General features: G+C 37.0%; 1 protein-coding gene across 2 annotated transcripts; it reads left to right on the forward strand.

Annotated features, from left to right (window-relative positions):
• Positions 1-542: 542 nt before the first annotated feature.
• On the forward strand, positions 543-4,667 carry LOC130986041 (elongation factor 2). 2 transcript variants are annotated; one of them, XM_057909310.1, is made up of 4 exons: positions 543-666; positions 1,622-1,664; positions 1,760-1,847; positions 1,973-4,667. In XM_057909310.1, exons 2-4 carry the CDS (start codon positions 1,662-1,664, stop codon positions 4,411-4,413), a joined length of 2,532 nt encoding a protein of 843 aa, XP_057765293.1. In that variant the 5' UTR covers positions 543-666; positions 1,622-1,661; the 3' UTR covers positions 4,414-4,667. The 2 variants fall into 2 exon arrangements, with proteins under 2 accessions (XP_057765293.1, XP_057765294.1); XM_057909311.1 differs by having other exon boundaries at positions 589-737.
• Positions 4,668-16,425: the final 11,758 nt, after the last annotated feature.

Here is a 16,425-nt window from a genome sequence, read left to right on the forward strand (position 1 = left end):
TTTTGCATTTAACAAATGGCTTCAAAGTTGGGCTATGAACTACAATTAATCTTATTATTTTCAGATAGAATTATTATATTCGTATAAGATAAAATACAAAGAGCAAACGTCTCAAATCATAGGACTGGTGAGATCGAAATTAGGATACGTGAGAAAGCTGATTAATTAGTACTTCCTCCATCCATGAAATAAAAGTCCTAAAGGAGGGTGATACGAGTTCTAAAAAAATTGTGTTATTTATTTAATGGATGAATAAAGGGACCACAAATTAAGAAAAATTGAAAAAATTAATTAAGTTAATGAGTAGAGAAAGTGATTCACAAATTATTACTAAAAATATATTAAAACATTTTTTAGTGAACGGACCAAAATGATAAATTATGATATCTTTTTGTGGATAGAGAGAGTATATTTTTTTGTGTTATATGTATATTTTATGCTCACAAAATAATTAGTGGGTGAGTCTGATATTTGGGAGGGGTTTTGCACTAGTTTTAAATTTTTACTAAGTTGGGCTCGCAAATTGAACTTACTTGGGGACCTAACTGCAATTTGTTCCTTATATTAGGGTTTGAGCAATTCCACCGCCTCACACTTTATATCTTGGTCAGCTCATTGCTCACTCTCCGTTTGCAGCCTCGAGACTATCTAACCCTCCCATCTAAAGTGAGTTTTTCTCTCGCTTGATTGCCTTTCTCCAGTTGGGTGCTTGATTTATCGTGAATTAACTTGGAATTGTACGTGTTTGTTCTGATTCATGCTTCGATTTCATCGCCTATGGTTTTAATTTCACCTGTTTGAATCTGACCAAACATATTAGTGACCAAAGTTTATTCTATCAGTTTTTTTCATTTCGTTGCAAGTTTTTTTGTGATGTTAAATTCTCCGGATGCCATGTTGCCTGGTTATATGTATCTTTTAGATGTCTCTTTGATGTGCTGAGGAGAAGTGCGGCTACTTCCAGAATTTCGTTTTCGTGTGCAGAAATTGTTTTCAATCGTGTATCTAGCTTTCTCTTATAAATAATTGGAGAATATTTTTCTAAGATGTGATTGACGCATTGTGGGATTTAAAAGTCAAGTGATCTTTTCTTAAATACACTAGCCTTTCTTTTGTTACAAGTATGCATCAATTCTACCATTGAAAATATTGGGTCATTCATGTACCAACTAACGATTAGGCATCATGTCGAGTAATATAAGTACCTTCTTTTGATTAATAGGATAAGCATATGCGATCTACAGCTCCGTTGTGTCTTGTTCAATTTCGTTTGAAAGAAGTTGGAGATTTTTTTATCGTTGTGTTTGGTCTAGCATTCTTTCTGTCTGTTAACTGAAGGATTTGTAATATCAACTTTTCAGATTATGTATGACTCAAGTTTTAACATTTTTATGTGTTGATTGCATAATTGAAGCTTTAATGTCTGTACATAGAGGAATATTATTGAATAGTATATTAGAATTCTTCTGTGATTTATTGTGATGGTTGGGATATTATTCAAATAGTTACTTCTCTGTCCTGCAAGCAGGAACTGATATTCATATACTTTTTGTTTAGACTCTCAACTACATTTGTTGCTGATTGTTTAGATTCTTAACTATATATATGTTGCTGATTGCAGGTAATTTGGCTGACTTGTGAAACTATAAGAATTCATCAAAATGGTATGTAGAAAAAATAACTTTCAGTAGTAAGTTGTAATCTAGTTATCAAATTATGTAATTTGATCTAACATTAAGTACACATTTGATGTTTGCAGGTGAAGTTCACAGCAGATGAGCTCCGTGCAATTATGGACCACAAGCATAACATTCGTAACATGTCTGTTATTGCCCATGTTGATCATGGTAAGCAATCTACAATGTTGATGTAATTTTTGTATGATCATCTCCATTCTGAATGAAATATTCTGGCATGGTTCTCTAGTGTGAAAGATAAACTTATATTTATTTACTTGTGAATGGTGTCGCAGGGAAGTCCACTCTTACAGATTCTCTTGTTGCCGCTGCTGGAATTATTGCCCAAGAGGTTGCTGGGGATGTCAGAATGACAGACACTCGAGCTGATGAGGCCGAACGCGGCATCACTATCAAGTCAACTGGTATCTCATTGTATTATCAAATGACTGATGAGTCCTTGAAGAGCTACAAGGGAGAACGGCACCTCAATGATTACCTCATCAATCTTATTGATTCACCTGGGCACGTTGACTTCTCTTCTGAAGTGACAGCTGCTCTTCGCATTACTGATGGTGCTCTTGTCGTGGTGGACTGTGTTGAAGGTGTGTGCGTCCAGACCGAGACTGTCCTTCGACAAGCACTTGGTGAAAGAATTAGGCCTGTTTTGACTGTTAACAAGATGGACAGGTGTTTCCTTGAACTTCAAGTGGATGGAGAGGAAGCTTACCAGACATTTCAGAGGGTGATTGAAAATGCAAATGTCATCATGGCCACATATGAAGATCCCTTACTTGGTGATGTTCAGGTTTACCCAGAGAAAGGAACTGTTGCCTTTTCTGCTGGTCTGCACGGTTGGGCTTTTACTTTGACAAACTTCGCTAAGATGTACGCAGCCAAGTTTGGTGTTGATGAGTCCAAGATGATGGAAAGGCTTTGGGGAGAGAATTTCTTTGACCCAGCTACCAAGAAGTGGACTGCCAAGAATACTGGATCCGCCACCTGCAAGCGTGGTTTTGTTCAGTTCTGTTATGAACCCATCAAACAGATCATCAACACTTGCATGAACGACCAGAAAGACAAGTTGTGGCCAATGTTGCAGAAGCTTGGCATAACGATGAAGTCTGAGGAGAAGGATTTGATGGGAAAAGCTTTGATGAAGCGTGTCATGCAAACATGGCTTCCTGCCAGCTCTGCTCTCTTGGAAATGATGATATTCCATCTTCCCTCACCAGCTACAGCTCAAAAGTATCGCGTTGAGAACCTGTACGAGGGACCTCTGGATGATCAGTATGCAACTGCTATCAGGAACTGTGATCCTAATGGTCCTCTCATGCTCTATGTGTCTAAGATGATTCCAGCTTCTGACAAGGGTAGGTTCTTTGCTTTCGGCCGTGTGTTTGCTGGAAAAGTCTCAACGGGTTTGAAGGTCCGAATCATGGGCCCGAACTATGTTCCTGGTGAGAAAAAGGACTTGTATACCAAGAGCGTCCAGAGAACTGTCATCTGGATGGGTAAGAAGCAGGAAACAGTGGAAGATGTACCTTGCGGAAACACGGTTGCTTTGGTTGGGCTTGATCAGTTTATTACCAAGAATGCTACCCTGACTAACGAGAAAGAAGTTGATGCTCATCCCATCAAAGCCATGAAGTTCTCAGTCTCACCTGTTGTTCGAGTTGCTGTGCAGTGCAAGGTTGCATCTGACCTACCAAAGCTTGTTGAAGGTTTGAAGCGTTTGGCCAAGTCTGATCCCATGGTTGTCTGTACTATTGAGGAATCTGGCGAGCATATTGTTGCTGGTGCTGGGGAGTTGCACCTTGAGATCTGTTTGAAGGACTTGCAGGATGATTTTATGGGCGGTGCTGAGATTATAAAATCGGATCCAGTGGTTTCCTTCCGTGAGACGGTCCTGGAGAGGTCCTGCCGTACCGTGATGAGCAAATCACCTAACAAGCACAACCGTCTGTACATGGAAGCCAGACCGATGGAAGAGGGGCTTGCTGAGGCCATTGATGATGGGCGCATTGGTCCTAGGGATGATCCCAAGGTTCGGTCGAAGATCTTGGCAGAGGAGTTTGGCTGGGACAAAGAACTGGCTAAGAAAATTTGGTGCTTTGGTCCTGAAACTACTGGTCCCAACATGGTCGTGGATATGTGTAAGGGAGTCCAATACCTGAACGAAATCAAGGATTCTGTAGTTGCCGGTTTCCAGTGGGCGTCTAAGGAAGGGGCGTTGGCTGAAGAAAACATGCGAGGCATTTGCTTTGAGGTGTGTGATGTGGTTCTTCATGCTGATGCTATTCACAGAGGTGGTGGACAGGTCATTCCCACTGCTAGGAGGGTCATCTATGCCTCCCAGATTACAGCCAAGCCTCGCCTTTTGGAACCTGTGTACCTTGTTGAGATCCAAGCGCCGGAGCAAGCTCTTGGTGGAATTTACAGTGTGCTGAATCAGAAGCGTGGTCACGTGTTTGAAGAAATGCAGAGGCCGGGCACCCCTCTCTACAACATCAAGGCTTACCTTCCCGTCATTGAATCCTTTGGTTTCTCAAGTACTTTGAGAGCTTCAACCTCCGGTCAGGCGTTCCCCCAGTGCGTGTTTGATCATTGGGAGATGATGGCTTCCGATCCTCTTGAAGCGGGAACCCAGGCTTCTACCCTTGTTGCTGATATTCGCAAGAGAAAGGGTTTGAAGGAGCAGATGACACCTCTCTCTGAGTTCGAGGACAGGCTGTGAGTGGCGACAATTATCATGTTTGTATTGTATTATTGGATATCCTTGCTGCTGGAGTATTTTTCTTATTGCTCGGTTTTGGTTTTAGTTTTTCTATTTTTCATTCTTCTTTTTCCGCGTTTGGAACTGTCTACTAGGGTAAAAACCTTGGTTGGTATCAATCTGGTTTACTATTGACTTTCATTGGGAATATGGTTATGTATCTTTGTGCCTGCTTTACCATTCTGTCATAATTAATAATTTTGTGGTGTTGCCAATTTGGTCATGTCTTGTTTTAGTGCTTTGCCATACATAGTTTTATACTATAGTTCTAGAAATGTATTTTTCCTCGCTTAAATTCAGTTTATGGATTTTTATTGTGTGATTGATTAGAGACGAGAGGTTCTTGGCCGTGTGGGCAAATATTCCTGGTTTAACACTAAAAGGTGATTTTAGTTGGTTAAATTTCACTAAACACTAAAAGGTGATTTTAGTTGGTTAAATTTCACTAAACAGGAGGATCTGTAATTTGCATTATTATTCAAATTTGGGCTAATTGCATGTAAATTCCTAACGTTTACACGGAATTGGTTTTTGCACCCATTTTTATTTTTCTACTTTTAAATACCTAACCTTTTGTTTTTGTCTCAAATTTATCCGGTGACCGGTTTTTTCTTACGCCGGTGCCGAAAATGCCACTGTGGCAGTCGGAATAGACGAGTTGGCAGCCGGAATTCTCCACTTGGCTCATTTTTGACATGTGGCAAAAAAATAAAAAAAAATAATAAAAAAAAATTCCAAATCATCATCATCTTCCTCAAACCCTTATCCCCCTCCCCCAACCCACCGCCGCCTCACCCTGCCAACACCATCGGCGCCGCCCCCTTCCCTCCCCCAATCCGCCGCCGCCTCCCCCCTGCCACCACCACCACCATTCGCAGAATTCCACCACCATCAAATCAATCCAACAACCACCACAATCCCGTCTTCCTTCACCTCCACAAAGATCCTCAACAACTACCGCCGCACCCCTCGGTCTCTGTTCTCCTTCACCTCCACCAAGATCCTCAACAACCAATCGCCGCCGTCGAATAGAACAACCAAATCGAATTCCCCATCAACGACGCGGTGGTTGAGAGACAGAGATGACCTCGTCGAAGGTCAAACCAGCACGACCTTCCGTCGGCCCTCAGCCGCAGCCCAGCGCGACCTCGAATTCCCTTAAAATCACTGGGGAAAACCTCCATTTCATCGGCATGCTCGGAATGCTCGGAACCACTGGGGTTGACGCGCAGGGACCAGGTGGAATATTCGGTTGTCTTCCAGGTAAGGGCAGGCAGATGGGGTTGCGCTGGGGTGCAACGGAGGGTGGGGAAAAGGGAGAGAGCGGCGGTGGGTGGGAGAATTATCGAGATCGAGATCGGCTTCGGAGCGGGGCTTCTCGATCTGGAGCTTGGTGAGGCAGAGGACGGCGGCGGCAATCGGCTTCCTCTGCTGCTCTAGGCGGTGGAGCATTCGTGGTGGTGGTGGCGGTGGGTGGCAGCGCCGGCGGTGGTGGAGGCGGCAGAGGGCGGCGCTGGGTGGGGGGAGGGAGAGTTAGGGTTTGGAAAGGAGGAAAGGACGATTGGGGGGGAGGGGGTGATTTTTTTTTTTTTTTTTCCACATGTATTTTTTATTTCAATTTTTTTTTCAGATTTTTTCGCCACATGTCAAAAATGAGCCAAGTGGAGAATTCCGGCTGCCAACTCGTCGATTCCGGCTGCCACAGTGGCATTTCCGGCACCGGCGTAAGAAAAAATCGGTCGCCGGATAAATTTGAGACAAAAACAAAAGGTTAGGTATTTAAAAGTAGAAAAATAAAAATATGTGCAAAAACCAATTCCGTGTAAACGTTAGGGATTTACAGGCAATTAGCCCTTCAAATTTTGCAGTATTTGATTGATCATAATTCTAAATATTTCATTTACTATAGAAGTTATACAACTCTTTGAGCTACCTATCGGCTATTGGCAACCATCCCACACGTCAAAATAACAACAATCTCATCACAATATTAAGAATCAAAACGTATATAGCAACTTTCTCTCAAAAAAAACAAAAAAAAAACGTATATATCAACTACTATCTTTTCGCTGTACAATATATACTCCACCCGAAGTGTCATATGACGCGAACACACATATTTTCCTAACTTTAAGATATTATTGTTCAATTCTCAAGTTTTTATTATTCGAAACACCATAATTGCTAACTTTAATTATATTTTTCTAACTTTAAAACAAGAGTAAAATTGGAAGTGTAATTTTACTCTAATATTCCATAATATGACACTTATTTAAAGATGAAGGAATTGTTTTGATACATGTTTATTATACATCTTATTACATGAAGAAGAGTTGCCTTCGGTGCATTTTTGTTATGCTTTGGTATGATTATTTTGTTAGAAAGAATGCATTGTTGGCTTATTTTTCATGGATTATGTGATATTCTGTGGAGAATGGATGATGTTGCTTTGTTTTGGAATGCAGGAGTTGAAGAGGGGATGTTTCTTGGCATTTTTCCCCGAAATTAGACCGCCCTACCTAGTTGCTCTAGAGCCGCCGACGCCCCTGCTCGCGCTTGTTTTGAATCACTCCTCTAATAGAAACCCGTGGCCGACTCCTTCTTTGGCTCTTCAGAGGCCGCGGTCACACCCTACCCTGCCCAACTCTATGATTACTAAAAGCACAACCCTGATGCTATCCAAGAGCTGACAAAGAGCCTGAGATAGAAGCACGAATGGAAAAAAACTAATCAAAGATGTCAGCTCTCGTGTACTATTTGTAGTACAAAGTAGTCAGAAGGCTCATGATGAACTAACAAGTTAAGCTCTAATATCACTCTCAAAACTTTCCAAGAATCTCAGGGCAATGCACTGGATGACAAGCTGACTGCACTCAGAGAAGAACAACAGAGACAACTTAATGAGGCCATCACTAGATTTTAAGCTGAACATCAACAACTGATACAGGATGCTATTCACATTCTCTGCACAACCATAATTGGCCAACTCAAACCTATGGCCACTTCAGCTTCCATGCAGGAATCTCAACGTCAGCTCAAGGAAATCAAGCGCACACAGAACAAGTACGAGGTGGAGGCTACTAGGAAGCTCAATGATCTAGATGCCTCAGTCCACGACATACTTGAGAGGATCACAGTTGCTGAAGACGAGCAAGAAAACCTCAAGGGAGTGCAAGCTGCCCTCCAAGAATCCTCCTAGCTGATGATGCCAAAAAATGGGAATGAGGGAAGAAGATGAAGGTTGCCCCTGCCTCTACATCTGCTCCAGCTGCCCAAAGAAGAAAAACTACGAGACCAGCGAAATGCAGACTACTGGATCTCATAAGTGAGGAAGCTGCTGAACCATCCACCCTGCGTATGAGGGAACCAACAAAGAAGAAGATGACAAACGACGAGAGACAATGGGCAAAATAGGAAAAAGAGAATAAAATACTTCATGTTGTCTATATCTCAGGGGTGAATATTTGGAATGAAGCTGAGCTGACAAGTTTCAAGAAAATTGGTCAAAAGGGTCTGCTGAAGAGAAGAAACCGAAGCTGAGAAAGCTCGGAGATGCATGGGCAGAAAAATACTTCTAAGGGAGTGTTCATGCATATGAAGTTTTTGGTGAGTGGAGTGCAAGATAAAACACAATATAGACATACAAAGACGATCTGCACTAAAAGTGGAATTAAATCAAGATAAAGTTTGGATCCCAGTACAACTAACCAAGAAATGGAAGACTCACAAGCACGAGCTCATCGCTGAGGAGTAAGCTGGTGAAGGCTTTCGCCATTTTCTCAGCTATCACCTTGATAGAGAAATGGTAGATATCGCTCTTGATATTGTTGTGAGAAAATATAGGGAAATCTTTCCACCCAAAAATAAACTCATTTATCCTCCTATCATAAAAACAACCAGAGCCATAAATTCCTCGAAAGTTTTGCCAACACTATTACCTATGCGATAGGCATACACTCTCTGACCCACACCAAGAAATATGAGGCTCTAAGAAAGATGATGTACACACCCTTCGGCCAACAAACTGACAAACAAATCGAAGCTCAACAAACTGCAGAAAGAAGAAGACAACTGGCACAAGACTGAAGCGAATTGATATAGGACTTACTAAACCTATAATAGTCTTACATTCTTACTACACTAACCCATGCTGAAAAGTTTGTGAACTGACATGATTTCAATATATAAACAGTTAAGGGGAAAGTATATATTGAGTAAGAATAAATTTGATATTAGTCCAGCTTGAAGATTCACTTTGATTACCGACCAAAAAGATGGAGGACTGATCTCAAGCTTTAGCAAGATAGACTTTGCTCTAACACCAGACCATGCTAATCAGATGACATATCTCAGACTACTCTAATACCCAACCAAGTTGATTGATATCTTCTGACGCCACCAAGTTTACCAAGCAAACAGATGCTCAACCACGACTCTAACTAATAAACTTTAAATACTTGTGTGTTGTGTTGGCCTAGTGGTAAGAGGTTAATGTCCAAGACCTGAGGTCCTGGGTTCGAGTCCTCTGTCGCGCGGTCTTTAAATTTTATTTATTTATTTATGTTATTTATCAAAAAAAAAAAAAAACTTTAAATACTTGCTAATTTTCAGCTTTACTTATAGTACCAGTTTTGCTCTGATACCTACTGACTAGCTTTCTCTAAGTTAACATTGCTTTGATACTTTAGATAGTATAGTTCTGTATAAGCTTGTGCACTATTGCTCTAACCCGTATCTACTGACTAGAATTGTTTAAATGTCTTGCTTTGTACAATAAGTATTACTTTTATTGAGTGTTTGGTTAAACAATGGAAATGAATCATTAGTAAAAGATTCCCTTTCTTTTGTTTCCCCTTTATTTTGAGGGGTAACAAATTGGGTGATTGGATTACCCCAAGTATGGGTAATGGTTACCTTATTATCCAAACAAAACAATAAGTAATGGATTCAATTAATTGATTCCCTTTTCAACCTCCAAAAACACCCAACCAAACATGGGCTTAGTAGTTTTAGCTTTGGTTAGTTGTTTTGGCATCATTAAAAATGGAAAAATTGTTGAAAATTTTATGAAGTTTTGGTTAAATATCAAAATCCTTAAATTGATGATTATATGCCAAAGTTGTATTTCGTAGATTGCACCTCAAATATTAGGGAGCGTGCATTTTATGTTTATTGCCACACCCCAATTCTTGAATGGATAATTGTAATTGAGGTGCGACCAATTCATAGAAATAAACAAGGGAAAACCTTGTTGAAATCCGAATAATAGGATAACAAGTCTGGCTACGCCTCTTGGATCACAAGTTTTATTTCATGTTTCTGATGACCAAGATTCATTAGCATAAAACTAGGACTTGAGAATCAAAACTTGACAAGAAATCATTCAGAGTATAATATAGAAGTCTTAAGTTGAGAAAACGAAAGACATATAAGAGCTAGTGTTACAGCGGTAGTCTAAATATGAAGTTGAACCATAGCCCCAGCTCTGTCCCGTCAACATCAATCAATCAACCTGAAAACATTTGGGCTAAGTACTAATGTACACATTGGGCATGCATTTTCTGAAACATTTCATATTTTAGTAAAGACAGTTTATCCAATCATTTAAAACATGATTTAGAATATTTTAAATAAAAGTAATTTTAAGCATACAAAATCATTTCATTTTATTTGGCGCCATTGTCACACTATGTTCTGTTACTTGCTGTGATCCCGGACCTTTTAGCCACCGACGGATCGCTTACTCTCATGATACTTGCCCTGATGACGTAACTTAGACAAGTTTAAATTGATATCGGGACGCTACCCAGACAGGCCTTACATGATACATGCTCCGAAACACATCCAGCCAAGCACCACCCTTATAACGCATCTTACATGAATTAGTGCTCGATGGAGATCAATCCACTGAATCAATTAACAAGTGTACACAATTCTTAAACAAGGTGTTAGGTCATAAGAGAACCTCGATCGATCCATGAATTGTTAGCCTTAAACATAACAGAGCTCACACAATATTTTGGATAAACAATTTCCATTTCATGAAACATTTAGAGTTCATATAACTCATTCATACATTTGGAAAGTAAGTGGTTAGGTAAAGGTTGAATATCATGGTCATATAAACTTGTCTTAGGAAAGCAGTGACAATCCCTTTGGTCCACAAAATAAGTCTCCTAAAGCTAATCTTAAGTCATAGTGAAAATGCTAAATGTTCTTAATTCATCACACCGGGTTTCCAAAATTTAGATTATAAATATTGAAAACTATAATTCTTGAGCTAAGGACACCAACAATATCCTTACTCATTTTTCTTTGATAATTGAATTTATAAAAATCAATTTAATTCATAGTTGTTTTCATTCGCAAGAATGCATAGTGCGAATCATGTCATGCTTAATTCATATAATAAGTTATTACACTTAATATATGCACATAATAATTATTATGTAATAATTTTTTAAAATAATTAATTAAATTTCATTAGAGTCTAATTAATAAATTATAATATTTAATGAATAAATCTTAACTCCTTGACCCAAATAATAAATAATTTAAAGGTCTTCTTTTAATTAAATAAAATGCAGCTCAATTAATAAAGTAATTGAGAGCCCAATCTTTAAGTTGAAATCTGAAGCTCCTAAATAAGAAGGCCCAAATTTTAATTAAAAGAGAGCAGTCCAAATACCAAATAAATGCAGCCCAATTAATTTAATTTAAAAAAGAACGGCCCAGCCCAACAGCTTAAAAAATTTGACCCACCTCCTTAGCACCCCTTTTCTTTTTCCCCCACAGCCCCCCCTTCCCCCATTCCCGTCTCTCTCTCTCTCTCTCTCTCTCTCTCTCTCACGCAAACACAGTCACAACACAGGGCGGCGCTACTCCTCCTTCCCGGCGAAGTTGCCGCCTCACAGTTTATTATGAAACTTGAAATGATCACAATTTATTCGTTCTAAATTTAGTTTTGATTATTTTTACCCAAAATTAATGATTTTGTCATAATATTTAACTTAAGATGTATATTAAATATTTTTTTCATGAATTATATCTTTTATTTAACTTAAGAATTAAGATATTATAACCTTTTATTTAAGTTCACAAATAAAAATGTGAATTATATCCTTGTATTTAAGTTTTCAATTTCGTGAAGTCTCATAAAAAATTTATTGTTGAAATCAAATTAACCTTAATTTTTTTTTGTTGAAAATACATTCTTTTATTTAGGTTTTGAATATAAATCTCCTTTTATATATTTTCATTTGATGAAGTTACAAAGTTAGTGGGATTGAAGATTTTTTTTTAAAACATAAAAACAAAACGGAGGGTGGGGGTAGGGGTGAGCATTCGGTTATATGGTTCGGTTTTTGCTAAAACCAAATCAAACCATATTTTAGTTCGGTTTTAAAAAAAAACCGAACCGAACCGAATTAACCGAACAAACCGAACCGAATTAACCGAAATTTTTATAATTAAAACCGAACCGAACCGAAAAACTGAATTAATCCGAAGAAAACCGAAATTTTCGGAAAAAAAACCGAAAATTCCAAAAAAAAATCTATAAAATTTAAAAAATATTAGAAGTTAGATATTATAAAATTATAATTAAAATATTATATATATATATATATACATATATTTATATATATTATAAATATAATTCGGTTTTTCGGTTTTAAAAAATCCGAACCGAACCGAACCGAAAAACCGAAATTTTATGGAAACAAAAACCGAACCGAACCGAAAAACCGAAAAAACCGAACCATATTTTAAAATTTCGGTTTGGATCGGTTCGGCTATTCGGTTTCGGATTTTTTGCTCACCCCTAGGTGGGAGAAAGCAAATTCCACATAGAATGATTATTAATGTGATGTCGTGTATTTATCGCGAATCAATATGATTAGGTTGTATAATAAAAATATGTTTGGTTAAATTAAATTAGCATTGCAATTCAAGTGATACAAGTCAAGTTATAATTTTTTATGAGAGCGTTTTTGAAAATAATCATTTTGAAGAAGGAAACATAATATTTGGCACAACCAGAATCTGGCCGAACACCGACGGAATATTCCGTCGGTAAGAATCAAAATTCCGTCGGTAAATGGAGATACCGACGGATTACCGACGGATTTCACCCGTCGTGAAAACGCTCGTCGGTAAATGATTTACCGACAGATTTTTTCTGTCCGTCCGTCGGTGGATACCGACGGATTATCGACGGACGTCGCCGTCGGTAAGTCTCCGGCACCGGCGTTGGCCGTGGTAGGTGGCGCGTTTACCGACGGAAAATTCCGTCGGTAAATTATTTTTAATTTTTAAATTTAATTTTAAATTTAATTTTTTTTTATCAACCTATCTTCGTATTCTACAAGTATTTCGTATTTCTAATGTATTTTGAACTTAATTGCATATGATTTGGCCAACTTCCCAGTGGGTCACCCATCTTACTAGTGCTCTGAGTCAAGCACGCTTAACCTTGAAGTTTCTTTCGAGTGGTCGCCAGTAGAGAACACACGTATTATTGATATAACTAGCACCTATTAATTCATTTAAACTCTATTTTAATATACAATATCATTTATTCATGACCTTAGAATATGTCGAGATGATATCTAAGACTTGTGGTGTCGGCGAAAAAATGACGGTAAATATATGATCGAATTTAAGATAATAAAAAAATTAATATTATCGTTTATTAAAAAGAGAAAATATTATTGCTAAAAATAACTATCAATTTTAAAATATTTTCAATAATTTAAAAATAATAATAATATAGAAAATTAATTTAAAATAATTTAAAAAAATTAAATAATAAATAATAAAAAAAATAATAAAAAATCAAATAATAAAAAAATAATTTACCGACGGACTTTATCCGTCGGTACTAATTTTAAAAATAATTTAAAATAAATAAAATAAATAAAAAATAAAAAAAATAATAAAAATACAAATAATAATATTTATTGAAATTACCGACGGAATATTCCATCGATAATCCGTCGGTAAAAATAAAAATAATTAATAAATTTGAAATTATCCAAATTTCCGACGGAGTTTAATCCGTCGGTAGGGATTCCGTCGGTATTCCGTCGGTAAAAAATAAAAATAATTATTAAAATCGAAAATACCGAATTTACCGACGGATATTGTTCGTCGGTAGTGATTCCGTCGGTAGTCCGTCGGTATTTTCATCGGAAATAGATGTCGGCTCCGGCGATGTTGCCGGATGACGGTCCGTCGGGGATCCGTCGGTATCTACCGACGGAAAATAGTTCGTCGGTGATTTCCGTCGGTGTTCGACCAGTTTTCTTGTAGTGTTGGCCACTAATTGAAAAAAATACAAATCTGGCCATTTATTATGTATAAAGACTGTTTTGCCCTTAATTAAGGTGGACCAGATTCGGGTCGAATTCGGATTTGCGCGCGGGTTAGACACATATTGCCATAAGTACCATTCATGCAACACTACACAAGAATATATGATACTTATGGCATATTCGGCTAGCACATTAAATGGAGAATCTAAACCCTAAATGGATAATTTAAACCCTAAATGATAATCTAAACCATAAATGGATAATCTAAACCCTATGGGGAAGTGTTCAAAATGGTGAGATAATTGTACCCATCTAAATAATATCAGCACACAGGTATATAGCACTAATATGGCCATAAGTACCATTCGTGCAACACTAAGTATATGGCACTAATAGTATCATGTGTGCCTAACCCGCACGCAAACCCGAATTCGATCCGCATCTGGTCCACCTTAATTAAGGGCAAAACAGCCATAAGACATTAAAAAAAAAAATCAGATTTTGTGTTTTTTCAATTAGTGGTCAAATATTATGTTTCATTCTTCAAAATGACCGTGCGAGTATATTGTTTCATTTTTTATTAGGAGGGTACAATTATTCTTTTAAGGTTTTCAATTAGTGAAGTATCACGATGAGTTTGACTTGAGATTCAGGTATTTTTTTTAGATTTTTATTGGCGCAGTATCATAAAAGGTTGGGTTAGTTGTAGTTTATGATTCGAATTTTGAACTATTTGTAAAAAATGATTTAGACATTAAAAATATATATATATATATATATATATATATATATATATAAGAAAGAAAGAAAGAAAGAAAGAAAAAACTTAATATTGGAGATATTTGTAAAAATGGTTCAAACTTTAAAAATTACAAGAAATGGCTTGAACATTGAAGTAATATGCATGTAAAAATAGTTCAAACTTCCAAAAATACAAAAACTAGCTTAAATTTTTATAAAAGTTGTAAAAATATCATGAACTTACACTTTCATGCTTGTATCATAACGTGGAAGGCTCGACGTGAAAATTTTAACTAAATTCACTTGAAGTTAGAGATGTCTATCCGAGTTTTGAATATCAGGTATACCGACTAACCTAACCATGTATCCGATCGAATATTAAAGTACCCAACACCCGTAAAAATAGAGAACATGTCCATACCAAGTATTTGGTCTGTATTGAAATTGAGAATCGAGTATATCCGATTAATTTGATTGGGTTTTGGTTATGTTTGATTGTTTGTTAATTAGATACACTTAATTATGAGCATCGATTATATCCGATTAATTTGATTGGGTTTTGATTATGTTTGTTAATTAGATACACTTAATTATTAGCATCGATTATATCCGATTAATTTGATTGGATTTTGGTTATGTTTGTTATTATTATTATTTTTTTGAATTAGATTATGTTTGTTAATTAAATTCACCCTTCATTATGTTGAATTATTATGTAAGGTCGGTTGGGATTTGGTTATGCTTGAGTATTGGTTATGTTTGTTTGCGGCATGAACACCTACTGCTCTTTTGGGTTGTATGTAATTTTTTTTTTCGAGATATGTAAAACTGTGTTGGATATTAGAATATAATTCTTATGTTTTCTTGGAACATTCTTTCAATGAATTTAATTAGAATTTTCAACTAATTTTCACATTAATTACATATTTTGACATTATGATTCGAGTTAAAAAAATATTTTTAACTTTTTTAGATAGAAAAAAATACTTTTAACTTAAATAAGGATTTTCATTTGAATCTCCTCTATATATCAACTTCTACGAACAACTCATAGTATAAAAATTAACCTTGCCACGTTGCCTTTGCAGTTAGCAAGCAGAAGCAAGCCCACATATCAAATCTGAATATCCCAACAAATCTATATATATTTATATATATAAGAGCAAATAGTGTCAAAATTCACTAAATTTGAGTGAGTTGTTAATTTTTTTCATAACTTTTGAATTTCTTGTAAAAATTTATAATTGTGTAATCAATTTGTATTTTCCCTTAATGACGTTTTTAGACCATAAAAATGATGACATGTAACTTACGTGTTATATTTACACTGAGCAGATTAAATTAAGATTAAACATCGTCGTTTTGAGACTTAATTAATTAGGGCAGATAGCGTCAAAATCCACCAAGCTTGAGCGAGTTCTTGTTTTTCCCATGACTTTCACAATCTATTTCAGTGTTTGATTTTTCCTTCATTTTGTTGTTATTGAGAAGCCCTAATCAAACTCCACAATCCACAATCGTCCCACTATATCAACGCTCTGAAGCATGAGAATATGTATGAAATCGACGCTCTGATATTTTTATCTGTGTGCGAAATTCGAATAACAATTGGGAGCCCATGGCCACAAAGTATTCACATGTCGGGATGAGAGCGAGAGCTTGGGCTTGATGATGAGCGTGAGGTAGACATGGAAACTGCAGATTCATATTTAAGAGTTTTTTGGAATTGAAAATGAAGAACCCTAATTTGAAGAAAAGTTGTTCAATTTCTAATTTCATCCACGAATTGACACCAAAACGACGACGTTTAAGTGTGAATTAAACGACGTTGCTGTGCTCGCCGGACGACGTTGCTGTGCTCGCCGGACGACGTTGCTTACGTGTAATTTCCGGTTGCCAAGTAAGCATTAATTTGGGG

Source organism: Salvia miltiorrhiza, chromosome 5 (assembly GCF_028751815.1).
Source record: "Salvia miltiorrhiza cultivar Shanhuang (shh) chromosome 5, IMPLAD_Smil_shh, whole genome shotgun sequence".
Taxonomy (NCBI): Eukaryota; Viridiplantae; Streptophyta; class Magnoliopsida; order Lamiales; family Lamiaceae; genus Salvia; species Salvia miltiorrhiza.